This window comes from Papio anubis, chromosome 11, assembly GCF_008728515.1.
Source record: "Papio anubis isolate 15944 chromosome 11, Panubis1.0, whole genome shotgun sequence".
Lineage (NCBI taxonomy): Eukaryota > Metazoa > Chordata > Mammalia > Primates > Cercopithecidae > Papio > Papio anubis.
In genome coordinates this window covers 582,142-598,847 of record NC_044986.1, presented here as the reverse complement: position 1 = coordinate 598,847, position 16,706 = coordinate 582,142, and the positions used below count along the sequence as shown (strand labels likewise).

The 16,706-nt window shown below is 56.8% G+C and overlaps 1 protein-coding gene and 1 long non-coding RNA gene across 2 annotated transcripts in view; both read left to right on the top strand.

Annotated features, from left to right (window-relative positions):
* INPP5A (inositol polyphosphate-5-phosphatase A) overlaps positions 1-16,706 on the top strand; it is a 242,946-nt gene that overhangs the window by 218,852 nt on the left and 7,388 nt on the right. The window contains exon 12 of the mRNA XM_017944467.2: positions 8,119-8,192. Coding sequence (XP_017799956.1) covers positions 8,119-8,192 — 74 coding nt within the window. The remainder of the gene's footprint in view (positions 1-8,118; positions 8,193-16,706) is intronic.
* LOC116269394 lies at positions 8,645-13,651 on the top strand. Its single transcript, XR_004176850.1, has 2 exons — positions 8,645-9,061; positions 9,118-13,651. It is a non-coding gene; the product is annotated as an uncharacterized LOC116269394 (long non-coding RNA).

Below are 16,706 nucleotides of genomic sequence, written 5' to 3'. Positions count from 1 at the left end.
GGGCTCCGGGGGCCTGACGCAGCTCTGCAGGTCTCTCTTGGAGACTGGGGACACCTGGGGAGTGTTCAGTGGTGACAGTGAAGGGACTCCGTCATTGGGTGGTTGGATTTGCAGCTAAGAAGTAAAGATGGCAACACACTCAAAATCCTCCTGGCCTGGAATTCCTCAGCCCAGTCAGGAATTGAAGAGCAAAGTAAGGGTGTGTGGTGTGCGTTGTGGGGGAGTGTGTGTGTACATGTGTGCATGTACATGTGTGCACTCGTATGTGGTGTATGTGTTTTTGCGTGTACCTGTGTGCATTCATGTGTGTGTGTGTACACACATGTGCACTCGTGTGTGGTGTGTGTGTGCATGCGTGTGTACACATGTGCACTCGTGTGTGTGTACGTGTGTATACAGTCATGTCACATAACGTTTCAGTCAACAACAGACTACATATATGATTAAAGTTCGATATTCTGACGATGGGGCTGAAAGCTTCCTCTCGCTATGTGATGTAGCCGTTGTGACATCACAGTGTGGCGGCACTGGTGTGAAGGAGCCACTGCATCGCCAGCCGTGGGAGAGTCTGGCACACGCAGGGATGCCCAGTGTGTCGTACTTCAGAGTGACAATAAACGACTGTGTTACTGGTGTCTGCGTTTCCTCTCCCACACTTCTTACCGTCACTGTAATGCACTCCTTCTACTTAATAAAAAAAGGTGCCTGCGAATAGCCTCAGGCAGGTCCACCGAGAAGAAGGCGCCGTTATCACAGGAGATGAGGCTCCGTTATCACAGGAGATGAGGCACCGTTATCACAGGAGATGAGGCGCCGTTATCACAGGAGATGAGGCTCCGTTATCACAGGAGAAGAAGGTGCCGTTATCGCAGGAGATGAGGCTCCGTTATCGCAGGAGATGAGGCGCCGTTATCGCAGGAGATGAGGCGCCATGCGGGTGGTTGCCCCGAGGGCCTTTCCATGGGACGCAGGGGTGGCAGAGAGGAGTGTCGACGATCCTGACCCTGTGTGGGCCTAGGCTCATGTCTGTGTCATTGTCTTCATTTTTATCAAAAAATGTTTTAAGATTTTGAAATATTAAATATAAAGAATAGGCAAAAAGTTTATAGAATATATAAACAGAATATTTTATACAGCTATACAATGTGTTTTAAGCTAAGTGTTATTTGACAAAAGAGTCAAAAAGTTGAAAAACGTTAAAGTTTGTAAAGTAAAAAAGTTACAATAAGCTAAGGTTAACTTATTACGAGAAAATACATTTCAGTACATTCTGTTACTCTCAGCGTCTGTGCTCAGTATTTATAAAGTCTGACATTCTGTTACTCTCAGTGCTTGGCATTTATAAAGTCTGCAGTGCCCAGTTGATTCCAGGCCTTCCCACTCACCCCCGCCTGCTCACCAGCTCACCCGAGCCCCTTCCAGCCCTGCCAGCTCCCTTTGTGGCCCCACGGTACAGCCCAGGCGTGGAGCGTACGTGCACCGTGATGTCCCTCAACGAAATATCCTAAGGATGTGTTTCTCAGACCAGATCCCCGTCGTTACATGGCACGACTGTGTGTGTACAGAACCGAACAGCCTGGATGGATGACCTGGTGGCTGTTGAGGGCTGGGCCACAGCGGAGCAGAGAGGCTGGAAAGCCAAGCCCGACAGCCCAGCACCATGGCCTGGGTCCCCGGCTGACCCCACAGGCCCGTGCGATGGCCTGGGTCCCCGGCTGACCCCACGGGCCCGTGCGATGGCGTGGGTCCCCAGCTGACCCCACGGGCCAGTGCCATGGCGTGGGTCCCCGGCTGACCCCACGGGCCAGTGCCATGGCATGGGTCCCCGGCTGACCCCACAGGCCCGTGCGATGGCGTGGGTCCCCGGCTGACCCTATGGGCCAGTGCCATGGCGTGGGTCCCCGGCTGACCCCAGCTCAGCTTTTTCCTGTTGTCCTGGACTGTCTTATCTGTGGGCAGGTGCTGAGGAAGGACCCCCAGAGCTGCTGAAAAGCCTTAGACTGTCCTTTGTCTCCTCTCATGAGGCGTGCAAAGCCAGGAGCTGCTCTCTGTGGATGTGGGTCGTGTGGGGTCTCCTGTGGCTGTGGGCCACGTGTTGTCTCCCGTGGCTGTGGGACTCTCCCACGGCATCCGGTGGCCCCGTCTCCTGAGGGTCGGGTTTTGTCACTTGGAGTCAGACCCCTGTTCTTCCTGAAAAGGATTGGAAAGCTGGGTTTTTAATTTTTTCCGCCATCACATTTCCATGTCAACGCAAATCATTATTTCAGCCAACAGTGACATGGAACTTTGTTTACATTTAGGGCGAGGTGTTGCAGAGACTTTTCTCCCCGAAGGCGGAGTTCCGATTTCCAGAGCACTGTGCGTGGTGTGCTTCTGACTGAGGCCCTGAGTGTGCAGCAGGTCAGCGTGGCCCAGGCCGCGGTGAGGACCTGTCCACACACTTGGAGCCCCCCAGGGACCAGCAGTGTCCTTAGGGGGACAGGAAGTCCCCAGGCCCCTCAGCGCCAGCTTGGATGCACCAGGGAAGACCCCCAGGGGAGTGAGAGGTCCTCAGAATCCTGTGACCTGGGCAAGGGTCTCTCCACCTGTGAGTGTACAGAGGAGGGTCAGGGGTCTTATACCCTGAGGCGCCTCATGGGCTGTGCCCAGACTGAGAAGCTGTGGCCACACTCCGTGGCTTCCGCCTCAGGAACTTTTGAAGGGTGCACAGGCCTGCAGTGGTTCAGAAACACACGAGCCTGGGATTCCCAGCTTCCGGAACCTGCACCAACGGGCGTTAGGGGCTGCCTGGGGCTTTCGCTGCTCTGCTGTGGTGGCCGGAGGGGCCCAGCATCAGAAGTTCCAGTAGGTGGGGCTCCAGGTTGGGGTATGTCCCCGGCCACCCCCATTCCTGCTAACATTGACGCTCTTGGGAAGGGAGGTGGTGGGGGACTCGCAGGGATGTCCAGCTGCCTGCAGTGAACAGTCTGTGTCCTGCGGCCCAGCGCCCTCTTCACCCGGCAGGAGCCCCAGCCGTAAGCATCAGTGACCCCCTTGCCCTGCAGGAGCCCTGACTGTCAGCGTCACTGAAGTACAGCCAGCCCCGGCCCCATGCCCATGCCAGCCCACGGAGGCAGCCCTGGCATCCCCGGAGCCCCCGGCCCTCTTCAGAGCCCCCGGCCCTGTTCTCCCTATTCTTGTTCACGTGCCCCTTGGTGTGCAGTCCCTTGCTCACTGTGCTTGGCACATTCACCAGGCTGGGGCACTCACTCAGGGCTGCGGCCTCGCGACTTCAGTGCTCAGCCACGCAGCACCGTGCTCACAGACCCCACGCTGTGGACCCTGGCGGCCAGAGGCAGGGATGACCCGCCTGAGCGATAGCCACACCGCACAGGAAGCCCGGTGCTCTGCTGTCTGAAGCTAAATGAATTCACGTCGGCCAAGAGCTCTAGCTACTCGCTCCCTCTGCGCACAGGCCCCACCTCTGCAGCACCTGCTGCTTCTAGGAAGTGGAGCAGCTGCGGCAGCCCCAGGCCCTCAAAGGCCCACACGGGCAGGCACAGCCCGGGCCCGGCTGCAGCCCAGATGGGCGCCAGGCCAGCACTGAGGATCAGGGTGCTGAGGACTTGAGGGGTGCTGGTGGTTGCTGGAGCCAGAGCCAGGGTTGGACGCTGTGCCGCACACCTGCGAGGAATGATGGTCCTTCTGGGCTCCGGAGTTCCCTGAGTGCTCCATGAGAGCTGTGGGCCCGCAGTGAGCAGAGCCCTCACTGCAGGAGGCCATCTGTGCCCCCGCACTTTGGTGCTGTCCAGGACTGTGTCCCCCACAGCTGTGAAGGCTCTGGGGTCACTGCAGAAGGTTGGAGGAATGCCAATCCAGGACGACTTCATTAAGGACGTGGCATCAGAGGGCCCCGCACAGCAGAGCCATCGTTCTGGCTCACCTGAGTGGGAACTTTGCTGAGGGCTCTCCTTTCGCCTGTGCCCATCTCTCTCTCCTTCCCCCTGTGCCCATCTCACTCTCCTTTCCACTGTGCCCATCTCTCCTTTCCCACTGTGCCCATCTCACTCTCCTTTCCTCTGTGCCCATCTCTCTCTCCTTCCCCCTGTGCCCATCTCACTCTCTTTTCCACTCTGCCCATCTCTGGTACAGGGTGGCTGTGGCATAGTGTATGCTTCCTCGTGACGCCCCCGAGCGCCTCTCCTGGGCGGTCCTTTGTCCGCGGTCCTCCTGAGGGGAGGTTGAGGAGAGGCCCCAGGCCACCACCCTGCATCTTGGGACGCAGCAGGCAGTGTTTCCACTGTGAGTGTGGGGACAGGGACCCACTTTCAGAGAAAGAATTTGGCATCTGGTGACAGCGTCTCGTTTCCAGGGGAGTTTCAGAAAGAGTTTGCATCTGCGTGATATAAATACACATTTGGCAAAAGCAAAACACAAAGCCAGGCTCTTTGGGTTCTTAGACTAAAAATGTGTTGGGACCACCAGGCTCTGTGCTGCGTCTGGTTCGACCTCTACTCCCTGGTATGCCCTGCAGAGGTCATGGCATCTTCGGGTGTCATATGTCTCTGGGTGGCACAGGCCCCTGAGACTGCTATGAACTTGCATCTCCAGCTTTTCAAGTTTTACTGGAGTCTCATCAAGGCAGTAACTTGATGTGAGAAAGAAAGCAAATGCCTAGATTGTCTGGAGATCACACGCTGGGAACGGGAAAGGCACTGCGGTGCACTGCGGGGGCATGTGTTCATCTGATGACACTTTGGGTGCCTGCTCTGAATTGGGCCCTGCTCTGGGTGAACAAGACAGATAGCCACATCCCCGCCATGGAGCTCTGGGGCTGGCAGGGGACAGCACAGTGGGGAGGAGCCTGGGGGTGCCATGAGGAAGCTTGCTGAGGACTGCAGGACTGGTAGGGGACAGCACGGTGGGGAGGAGCCTGGGGACAGCACAGTGAGAGGAGCCTGGGGCAGCACAGTGGGGAGGAGCCTGGAGGTGCCATGAGGAAGCTTGCTGAGGACAGCCGTGAGCAGTCACCCTGGGTGACTCCGAGCTGTGGGAGGCCAGTGCAGTGCAGGGACCCAGTCGGTCACTTTGGAGGGGAGGTCCACATTCTTTGTCACAACTAAAAAATTCCCCAAAATCAAGACCTACCAAAGACTATCTTACAGTTGCAAACTGTGAACCACAAAAGGTCGCATTCCACAGATAGCAAGAGTCCAGAGATACAACAAAGGCAGGGCAGACCCTCAATAATGCCAAATCGAATAATTGATACAAATTATAATATTGTAAATTATTCAAAGCATGACAGAGTTAGAAACATAAGTACCACACTATGAAAAAACATCCCAACAGATTTTAAAAATGTAGAACTTGTGGAAGTATTATCATTAAAATTAAAATCTCCAGGGATGAATTAAGTGCCAGAGTAGACACGGCTGGAGAAGGGATTAAGGAACAGGACGGCAGGCCTGGGGAACGACCCAGAATGCAGCACAGAAATGTGGCAGGATGGGACAAGGAGGGTCAGGGGCTGAGAGAGGAGGGAAGAGCCCAGTGCTCACACAGTGAGGGTTCACGAGGGGCATGCTGGAGAGTTGATGACTGGGCATTTTCCAGAATTATCCAAGACATAAACCTCAGGAAGCGTGGTGAGTCCTGAGCAGGAGGAATGGAAGTAAGTCCACACGCAGACATGTCAGAGTGAAACAGCGGAACGTTGAACATGAAGAGAAGATTTTTAAAGCAATGTGGGAAAAATGTCCTATTACCTACAAGAATGCAAGTGGCAGTGGGTTTCCAGAACAACCACAAAAATATACACCAGGAGAAGTGGAGGGATTCGATCACAGAGCTGGTGGAAAACCCCACACACTTAGAGTTCTCCCAGCAACCAACTCAGCCTTCAGAATGGCCAAAATGAAGACAGTACCCTGCAGTGGAGAGATGTGGCCCCACCAGCGGGTCCCACGGAGAACCAGGAGTAGCTGAGCTTCCAGAGCAGGGTGGGATGAAGAAGGAAGGAGAACATTTGTGTAAAGCCTAAAAACCTGTAGGCTAAGGCGAGCTGCTTTTCGTGGACTCATGCATGGTGGTAATATGAAAACACACTTGGGGCCGGGCACGGTAGAACACTTGTGGAGGCCGAGGCAGGAGGATCGCTTGAGGCCAGGAATCTCAGACAAGTCAGGGCAATGTGGCAAGACCCTGTCTCTATGAAAAATAAAGACTTAGCGGGTGTGGTGGCACGCGCCTGTAATTCCAGCTGCTCGGGAGGCTAAGGCAGGAGAATCGCTTGAGCCCAGGAGGCAGAGGTTGCAATGAGCCAAGATTGCACCACTGCACTCCAGCCTGGGTAACAAAGCAAGACTCGGTCTCAAAAAATAAATAAATAACTTAAAAACCACACTTGGGAGTCTTGAAAGGTCTGAGTTACGCTGGGAGGAATGAGAATTTGGTCGTGCAGGGGAGATCTGATCCCCTCCTGCCAGTGCCTTCCTGAAATCTCAAAACATGTTGTGTCGTAGAGATTCAGGGAACCTGCCATCAGCATTTTGGTGAAAGCCACTGGATGGCAATGGCTCCTTTCCGACTCTCAGTAGATCTCAAAGATGCTCCTGGGCAGGCCTTGGGGGAATCTGGGCTCCTAGTCTCATAGCTGGTGCCTGCAGAGCCAAGAACCACATGGCACCTGGCAGCTGGCAGCCTCCCTGCTGCCTCCTGACCTCCACACCTGAGAAGCCAGCAGGGCCCACGCTGGGACTGGGGACCCTGCTGCATCTCTGACGTGGGGAAGCCTCAAACTCAAGCTCCAGAATGACCTAGAGATGATGTGTGTTTATAGACCTGTGTATGAATGTATCTGAGTACATGCCTGCATGCAAACACACACATGCCTGTGCACACATAAACATGTGCCTGCATGCAAACACACACATGCCTGAGTGCACATAAACATATGCCTGCATGCAAACACACACATGCCTGCATACACACGCCTGCATATACATAAATTCGTGCCTGCATGCACACACACATGCTTGCACACACATAAACACGTGCCTGCATGCACACACACACATGCCTGTGTACACATAAACACACATGTGCAGGATTGGTCCAGAGCCCATGCCCCTGCTCTGCCTTTGAGGAGGGGCGTCCCTCTCCCGAGGCCTCCACTGCATCCCCACCCCACTGAGAAGCTGACTTGGGGCCCCTCCCAGAGGCCATGGGTGCTGGAGGGAGGGAGTTGCTCCCTTGAAGGGGAGCTGGAGCCGTACCCTCTTAGGAGGCAGGAGACAGCGGGCCTGTGAACTGTGCTCCAGGCAGGAGGCCTGGGCCGGTGGCTCAGGTAGCAGCTTGGCACAGGGTAATGACTGTGTGCATGAGGCTGCTGAGTGCCCGTTTCAGGGATGACGGACGAGGTCACAGGAAGAGCCAGGATGTGGTGTGGTTTTGAGGGAGCCCTGGCTCAACGCCATGCCCTGCACAGCTGTGGGGACATGACTAATGAGTAGCACGGGAGAGGGTGTGCATGGTGACCGCTCAGGAACACGGCCGGGGCCAGTCCTGCAGGGGTGGGAGGTGATGCCTGCCTGGGCTTGTTTTGGAAGAGTCTCGGGGGCAAGGCCATTGTCTGCCTCCCGTGCATGTGGGAATGAACATTTTGCCCCCAAGCTGCTGCCAGAATCGCCCCACTGTGCACCTTGGGACCATTTTCCCTCCTGTTCTCACCAAGCTGACATCGCTTACTCTGCAAGTTACGTGACACTCAGGGCAGGACAGGAGCTGTGTTCCTTCTGCTGGGGGAGCCAGCCCTAGGGAGGAGAGGCCGAGAGGGGCTGCTGCTGGGGCTGCCACGGCGGTGCCTGAGGGCGCGAGTGCTTCTCTGGCATCCCCAACAGAGGAAGGTCTCTGGGTGGGCAGAGCACACCTGTAGCGGGCGGCGCAGGTCCCACTGTCTGCACAGAGCAGGCGGACCCCAGAGCCTGCTGGCGCCACAGAGCTTTCTGGTGACAGATGTGGCAGCTCTGGGAAGGGCAGATGTCACACCAAGCATTCGAGCGTCCCAGGTGCGCACAGACACACGTGCCCCCAGCAAGGAAAACCAATGTGACTTTTTCTGCTCTTTCTTTTCTTTAGCTCTTGGAGTTTGACAAGGAGTTGTCTGTCTTTAAGGACAGACTGTATGAACTGGACATCTCGTTCCCTCCCAGGTAAGGAACATGCTATTTGCTGGATGAACCCGGCCAGGAAGGCGGCATCTCCGCCCTCCCAGTCTCTGGTGCATTTGCATGTCGGTGTGTGCCGGTGTGTACTGGGCATGAGTGTGTGCCTTCTGTGTGCATCTGGAGTGTATCTACCATATCTGTGTGTACACGAGTGTGTTGTGCATGTGTGTGTGCACGTGTGCATGTGTGTGGACTTGTGCATCTGGTGCACATGTGCGTCTGTGTGTGTATCTGTGCATGTGTGTGCACATGTGCATCTGTGTGTGTGCATGCACTTGTGCACGAGCGTGTGTGCACGTGTGCATCTGTGCACGTGTGCGTCTATGTGTATGTGTGCACCTGTGCATCTGTGTGTGCATGTGTGCGTCTGTGTGCACTTGTGCACGAGTGTGTCTGTGTGTGCACGTATACGTCTGTGTCTGTGTGCACATGTGCATCTGTGTGTGCACATGAGCACAAGTGTGTCTGTGTGTTCTTGTGTGCATGGTGTTTTTGTTTGTGTGTGCACACATATCTGTGTGTCCTGCAGTTGTGTGCAAACTGCACCTTCTCCTGCCCTTTTCATGACCTGAAGAAAGCAAGCAGCTGAGAGTAATAAGTAATTCTGTTATCTTTTTTCAAAAAAGCTTTTTTCCAATACGCAAAATAACAGCCTTATCAGACTTGCACACGAGGGGCCCACGCGGACTGTGTGTTATGGATCTTTCTGGGAGTATTGGGACCTCCAAATGCAGTGTCTACATGGGTGTGGATGTGTTTAAGGCATGCGTGTGTGTGCGCCTGATTTTGAATGTGCAGACGTTGCGTGGTGTCCGTGGATGTGCAGACGTTGCGTGGTGTCCATGGATGTGCAGGTGTTGCGTGGTGTCCGTGGATGTGCAGACGTTGCGTGGTGTCCATGGATGTGCAGGTGTTGCGTGGTGTCCGTGGATGTGCAGACCTGGTGCAGACATTGCGTGGTGTCCGTGGATGTGCAGACCTGGTGCCAATGTGTGTGGGACATGCATCACACAGTTGTGGATGTGTGTGCACGAGGTGTGCTCGCATACATGGTTGCATATGTGAACATGAGTGAGAACGTGTGACTTGTGTGTGTGTGGGACATATGCATGTGGCTGTGTGTTCTATGGGTGTGTGTGCACGTGTGTGTGTTCACGCATGGAGATGTGTGCCTGGGTGTGGGTGTTTGTGTGCGTTTCTATGCAGATTTGCTGGCACAGAGCAGTTCTCACTGTTGTTAGCTATAGGGGACTTCCACCGGCAGATGTGGACTTTGCCTCTCAGCTGGGAGCAAGGTTGGGAGCCGGAGGATGCAGCCTCAGAAAGCTGACTCAGGCTTTCCCGAAGTCAGAGGCAGTGCTGAGGGCTGAGCCTTGAAAGTGGCAGAGCACTTTGGTGTCCAGGGGAGTTTTCAGACAGGTCAGAGGAGCCTCTGGAAGGCAGTGGTGGCCTAGGCCTGCCACCCTCCTCACAAGCTCCTTCCTGTTCTGCAAAGGCACCAAGGCTCCCTGCCCCGCACACCAGCCTCATCCTGCAGGAGGTGCAGGAAGCCCCAGGGGATCTCGGGCCCACACACCTCTTCCTGGAGGGCTCCCCGCTCCCACTTGGATCTGAAGTCTGACTGCTGGAGACACAGGCCCCCAGAGAGACCCTTGTGTCCAGTGGCATTCCAGAAAGATCCGTGGACCCCGACCCTCAGCATTCCCAGGGTGCCCATGCCAGCCGGGCTTGCTCCTCGGCATTTGGCTGTGTGAGAGCGGCTTCTGCTTTCCCACTGCTTCTGCCCTGCCGGGGGATCCCGAGTGCCCCTGCATGCCAGGCTCGTCCACCTGCCACCTCACACTCTGCCCCGTGCAGCTTCACACCTGTCAGGATGTGTTGGCCTTCCTGTGCTTTCCTGAAGGCTGCCAGGGCTCTGAGGCCTTGGGGGGCATCCTTGCCATGGCCTGCCTGGGGCCTGTGTCTGCCCCAGCTCCTCAGAAGCTGGGAGCCGAGCCGCCATCTGCACCTGCTGGTCTAGCAGCATCTCCTTCCCACTGTGGCTCCCGGTTTTCAGAATCGTTTCATAGTTTTTGCTGTTGTGGTTTGAGTGAACACATTGCAAACCGGCCGAGCAGCCAAGTGCATCTTCCTGTCCTTGCCACCCAGTCCCCACCCCAGTTTTGGGCGGAGGTGAGCTCACTGCCTTGGAGCGGCTTGAGGCACCATGTCAGCATTGGTGGGCAGGACCCTCCTGCGGGTGGCAGGCACTCCATGGGGAGATCCCGCACCTGCTGACCCTGGGAGGAGATGGCATTCCTAGCGCAGAGCTCCAGGAACAGCCGTACCCGGGGCGTTGGTGCACACTGGCGGAGTGACGCCAGGAAACATATCATTGGCAGATGGGTCTGAAGACCAGCAGGGTCTTCTCCCGCAAAGGCATTTGCCACTGATCCCATGGATGAATAGAACTCTGCTCTGAATGAATTGTAACTGAATGCTGTCATTTTGCCAGAAAGGGTGCTAATATTTCAGACATTTATACAGCCCTCAATTTTTGTCCTTAACTAAACGCACGGTTCTTCCTAGTGCTTTCTTTAGGGACAGCCACAAAAGTGACCTGTTTGAGGTGGTCAGAAGCAGGAGGGTGAGCAGGCGGGAAGGAGGCTGGCCAGACCTTGGGCTGCCTCTGCCTCGCCATAGAGAACTCTTCCGGGCGGGACCCTGTGCTGTAAGATGGTGCCTTCGGGCCGGGATGGCACCCACGATGCAGCCTCCCAAAGGCCTTTCGTGCCATGTGCTATTTCCATTGGGTGTAATGTGTTAAAGCTCTACATATGTGCTTAGAATTACTGGGGGACGAGGGACCCATGGTGACAGGGATGAGTCTCACCCACTCTGGTCTCTGGAAACCAGGTGGCTGTGAGTGGAAGCAGGGTCAGGCAGCTCTGAATCAATGTGGGGTCAGGTGGCATCAGCCCTTAATGGTGAGTAGAGGCGGCGATGGGCTTTCTTCACCCAGCATTGGTCTGCCCGGCTCCCCAGACGCCAGAGCCCTCAGGGCGGGACGTGTGGTGTGCGCCCGAACAGCAGCCCCGCAGCCCCCGCCCTGTAGCTCCTGACACGTGTGGCTCCCGGTACAGCCCAGGCTCAGGTGCTGGGGATTTGGACACCCCAGTGGTAGCATGGAGCCGCCGCCTTTTTGTGCATCCTAGCTAGAAGTGAATTTCTGATTTTTAGTTTAACTTTGAGAATTAACCGTCATTAACTCTAAGATAAACAGATTTAAGATGGCTCCACGGCAACCCCTCTACTGGCATGACAGTCCGGCATTTCCAGGCGTTAGCATTTCTCGCCAAACCCCATATAAAACAGGCTGGCGAGGGCAGCGCCTCCGGAACCAGAGTCCCGGCTCTGCCCCCACACTGCAGAGTTGGGCACATTGCTCACCCCTCGTGGCCTCAGCGTCTCCCTAAAGATGGTACCATCTCCTCTGGGCAGGCTGAGCCTTCAGGCCCAGGCCTGCCCGACAGTACCCGCCCCCACATCAGCCCCTCCACAGCCAGAGAGCCCAACACTCCCAAGCCACCACAGTGTCGCCGGCCGTCAGGTGGCTCCTGTTACAGCTTCCAGAACGTGGGGGGCACTGCGTTTCCTCATGGGGGCCGTGGTGCTGCTTCCGGAACGTGGGGGGCTCTGCCTTTCCTCGTGGGGGCCGTGGTGCTGCGCATAGTCAGCCCTCCCTCTTTGTCTGTGTGGACACTGTGTGTATGGAAGATGGGAACTGTCACGTCCATTGCCTGGGGGCTCCCTGTGTCTGTGGACTCCTTACGTAGCGAAGAGACTGCGTCATTCTATTTATTCAGAAGAAAACCGCACGCTGCCATTGAAATGGCCCCACAGAACCTCACTGGCCGCCCCGGTGGCCTGGCCACTTCCCTCTTCCAGCTACTGAGGACCCCGGAGCTCTCCGGTGGCCCGGCCACTTCCCTCTTCCAGCTACTGAGGACCCCGGAGCTCCCCGGTGGCCCGGCCACTTCCCTCTTCCAGCTACTGAGGATCCCGGAGCTCCCCAGTGGCCCGGCCACTTCCCTCTTCCAGCTACTGAGGACCCTGGAGCTTTTGTCCACATGTGTTCCATCTATTGGTCATTGCCATCAGTTTTTAAATATTTATTAGTTCATTTTAAAAGTAACAACAAACTCATTACACGTTTACATAAGTAACATTTTTGTGAAAAAAATACCGATGCATGGGGAAGGCACCTTCCACCAGGGCATGGTCTGGTGGCCGTGCACATAGGTCCCAGGAAATCCCAGCCACCCAGGGTGTGGGCGTCTCGATGTGGCTCGTCTGGCACCCAGTGCATGCAGCACCTTCCTCAGAATGGCGGAGCTCAGCGGAGGCGTCTGTGTGGTGGGGACACCGCCGGCCTCCATGAAATACATTTTCCAGCACCCTGGGGCCTTCCTGAAAGCTGAAATTTTGTCATTGGGAGCAAATGGCATCCGCTGCTGCTGGAAGCGACAGGTGCGTCCGCCCTTCTGCAGAAAACGCGTGTCAGCCACCAAGGTCTGAGTTACCACAGTCTGTCTGTCAGTCTTTCTGGCAAAACATGGTGTCTCTGAAAACGAGCAGCTGCTTTAGCTGACAACTCAGATGCAGGCATGCTCCCCTGAGAGACGAGGGCCATGTCGTCCCTCTGGGCAGAGGGCTCCCTGGAGGCCTCATCTCATCCCACCCAGCCCAAGACCCCATCTCCCAGGCCTGAAGTTGAACACAAGGAATGATTTTTCCTGCTTCACTCGTGAGTGGAGGTGGCTTTTTGTTTAGTGCTGAGGGATTGACCCTGGGAGAGACCCCACCCAACGCGGCCTGGCCTCTGCCTGGTTCCCATGCCAGCGCCAGCAGTTTTACCACTTTGGGCAACGTTTGCCACGTCCATGCAACGCCAGCTCTGTGAAATCAGCGAATATCGCCTTAGTGTCCTCGTGAATGCAGATCTCCCCTGGCAACTGCTACAGGGGTCCCAGGGACCCACGGGGCCACACGCCAACTCCAGAACTGCCCAAAACTTGGAAGTATCCCTAGTGCCCACGAAGAGTGGGACGGACACTCAGCACTGACACAGAGGCCACAGCAACCAGCCGCCACTGCACACCGCTGCACAAGCGAGTTTAAAGCCGGGTGGCACAGGTGGAGAGGAGGTCCTGGGACCCCACGGGGTGCCATTAGCCGGGTGGCACAGGTGGAGAGGAGGTCCTGGGACCCCACGGGGTGCCATTACTGCAGGCGGGGAATCACCTCCCACCGCCTTCTCGGGTGGAGGCCTCCAGGCTGTGGACCGGGCGGTGTGCGGTGAGCTGGTGAACACCCACTTCCCGTGTGTGCTTGGCCTTGTGTGTGCCTCACTGTGAAGTGAAGTTTACTGAAATAAATGGAAAAATTTATAAGTTCTATCACTACCCGTCAAAACGTTTCAAAGTTTTTATTGCAATCAGAGCACATCGAATGGGAAGAAATCACTCCCTCCCAAAGAAAGACGGACTCTCAGAGGCGGGAAAGGGATGTTTTCATGGACCAAACAATTACTGAGCAAGATCAAGTTTTAACTTTTGAAAAAGACAAAAATATACGCAACACAGGAGTGAACTGCCCAGACAAGTCCAGCCAGAGGTCGTCTCTCTTTAATGGACACAAATATTTTTAAATTAGGAATTAGGAGGCCCCTTTCAAACTTTCTGTGGGCCATAATTTACATTCTTCTGTCTTTAGATGTGTATTTATAGTATAATAATTATCTACAAAATGAGCTCTACTTCCTGCAAGCTGGCTGCTCAGGAGGGAGCGAGGCCACCCGTCCGCCTGGTGGTCACGAACCCTGGCTGCCTGCGGCTCCTACAGACTGTGGGACCTGTGCCAAAGGGGAGGATAATGAGGGAACCCGTCCCACAGAAAGGCCTGCCAAGGGCTCTGGTCACCCCAAGAGCTTTGTCCTTCGAGATGTGGGCGAGGGGAGCACCCGAGACAGCCTCTGGCTCTGCTGCCCAGGCTGGAGTGCAGTGGTGATCTTGGCTCCCTGCAGCCCCATCTTCTGGGCTCAAACAATTTCCCCCCCCCAGCCTCCCAAGTAGCTGGGGCTACAAGTGTGCACCACCACGCCTGGCTAACTTTTTTATTTTGTATAGAGGCGGGGTCTTGCTATGTTGTCCAGGCTGGTCTTAAACTCCTGGGCTCAAGCGATCCTCCCGCCTCAGCCTCTCAAAGTGCTGGGATGGCAGGTGTGAGCCCCGCGCCCGGCCCCCGGACCCTCGTGGAAGACGCGTCTGTGCTGCTTCCCCCCCCACTCGGGAGCTTCAATGTTGCCGCAGCTGTAATTGTTTGGTTCTTTTTCTTTGGCCTTAGGGCCTTTTCCTTTCCAGGAGTTTCAGTGGCAGCTGGTGTGTTTGGAAGCAGGTGTCTGAAGCCAGCGTTGCCGGTGGTGCCTGCAAGCTACACGGGAAGCCGCCTGTTGTCTGCTTCTCAGGCCCGTGGCGACCCTACCTGCCCAGCCCAGCCCAGTCTGCTCAGGTCCTGAAGCTGGGCCTTGTCAGCAGGGCCAGTCAGCCTGGCCACAGCAAACAACCTGCCATGCAGCCTACACAGGGGCCGCTGCCCGCATCCTGTGGAGAAGAAAGGGGCAGGGAGGAAGGGCAGTGCCTGCAGGCGAGCACAGGAGCACGATTGTTCACCCTGTCACAGCCGCGCCCACACTGTGGGGGCGGATGCACCCGTCCTTTGTCTCCGCCCACGCAGCAGCACCCAACAGGTGTGCTTTCAGATAAGCCCACATGCCTGGCACTCCTGCGTCAGTCACTGGTGGGCAGCGTCCAGGCCCCGCGTCCTGCTTCTCCCTGGTGTGACCCCGCCAGTGCCTCCCACCCATGGGTACAGCAGTGGTGTGCAGTCCACACTGGCCTTCCCCAGACCCGGGTGGAACCAGCCCCGCCTGCATTTCTCCCTGGGTGTTGGGGGCCAGAGCACCCCTGTCGGTGGTGCTGCCCCCGACAGCCAGGCCAGGACACCCTTCTCACCCAGGCTCCTTCCTCTTGTTGAGTCACCTGTGAACACTCCCAGGGCAGCCCCTCCTGGAGCAGATGGGCTGAGGAAGCTGCTTTCCCTCAGGCCTCCCTGTTCTCCTTTGCTCATCCCTGGAGCCAAGTCTGTCTGAGCAGCAATGCCCATCAGACCCTGTCCCATGGACAGAGGGCAGCTTGCTTCCTGCCACGCCTGGCTTCTCTCCGTGCCCCGAGGGGGCGTCAGGTGGCACCGGCGCTCCGGGCTCCATGGGGTACACGGGGAGTGAGAACTGGTTCGGCTCCAGCTTCCTGTTTAGAAATCACCTTTGGTGTGCTGTGTCAGTCCCAGAACTCGCATTCACGCTGAACTGTGGCCCCAGGGTGCACCCCTGCTGGGTCCTACAGGTCCGTGTTGCTGCCTCAGGTAAGACGCCCAGACCGGCCTCGCCGTGGGAGTGTCTGCAGTGGAGACATCACTGGTGTGAGAGGCATGAGATGGAGGCTTCTGGAAGTTTCCTTCCAAACTGGCATCTCCCAGCCCTGCTTAGTTTCAGCTGCTCTCGTGGGCTCTTATGGGGCAGCGTCGTCACCTCGCTAGATCCTCATGTGGTGACCGTGGGGCCCCAGCCCAGCAGAAATGCTCCTGGCAGCAAGAGCCTGCCCTCCACATGCAGAGCGCCCGCAGCGGCGGCGGAGAGCAGCAAGGGCGAAGCAGGCTGCACTCACGGGCACATCCTGTGTTGTGTCGGCTGGCGGAGGCCACAGTTTCTCTGAGCGCACATGCTGCTGCCTTCTCGTCGCCGGGAATGTCCTGCTCCAACACGGCCACGGCTGCCCTGAGAGACAGCAGATCCCACCTGTGCAGAGCGTCCAGGCCTGACCAGAGCCCCGCAGCCACTGCACCCTGAACTTGGCCTGGCCGGGGGCTGCCCAGATGGTGTGGCTCAGCACAGCCACCATCCTTGGGAAGCTCAGGCCACCTGTGCAGGCCCTGATTGGGCACTCGTGGGGCGCACTGCCCCTGGACTGCCTGCCCGCCCGTGGGTACCCTGCAGGGAGCTAGCCAGGCCTTGGTGCCACTGCATGTCCGGGGGACTGTGGACACATGTCCGGGGGACAGTTGGATGCATGTCGGGGGCAGTGGACGCATGTCTGGGGGGGCAGTGGACGCGTGTCTGGGGGGCAGTTCTAGGAGGGCAGTGGACATGTGTCTGGGGGGGCAGTGGACATGTGTCTGGGGGGGCAGTGGACGCGTGTCCGGGGGACTGTGGATGCGTGTCAGGGGGGCAGTGGACGCGTGTCGGGGGGCAGTGGACACGTGTCCGGGGAGGCAGTGGACGTGTGTGGGGGGGCAGTGGACGTGTGTCCGGATGCAGTGGACATGTGTCCAGGGACTGGACAGGAACCTACCTGCATCCAGTTTCCACTCGTGTCTACGGTTGGGATCAGCTGAGAAGCTCCT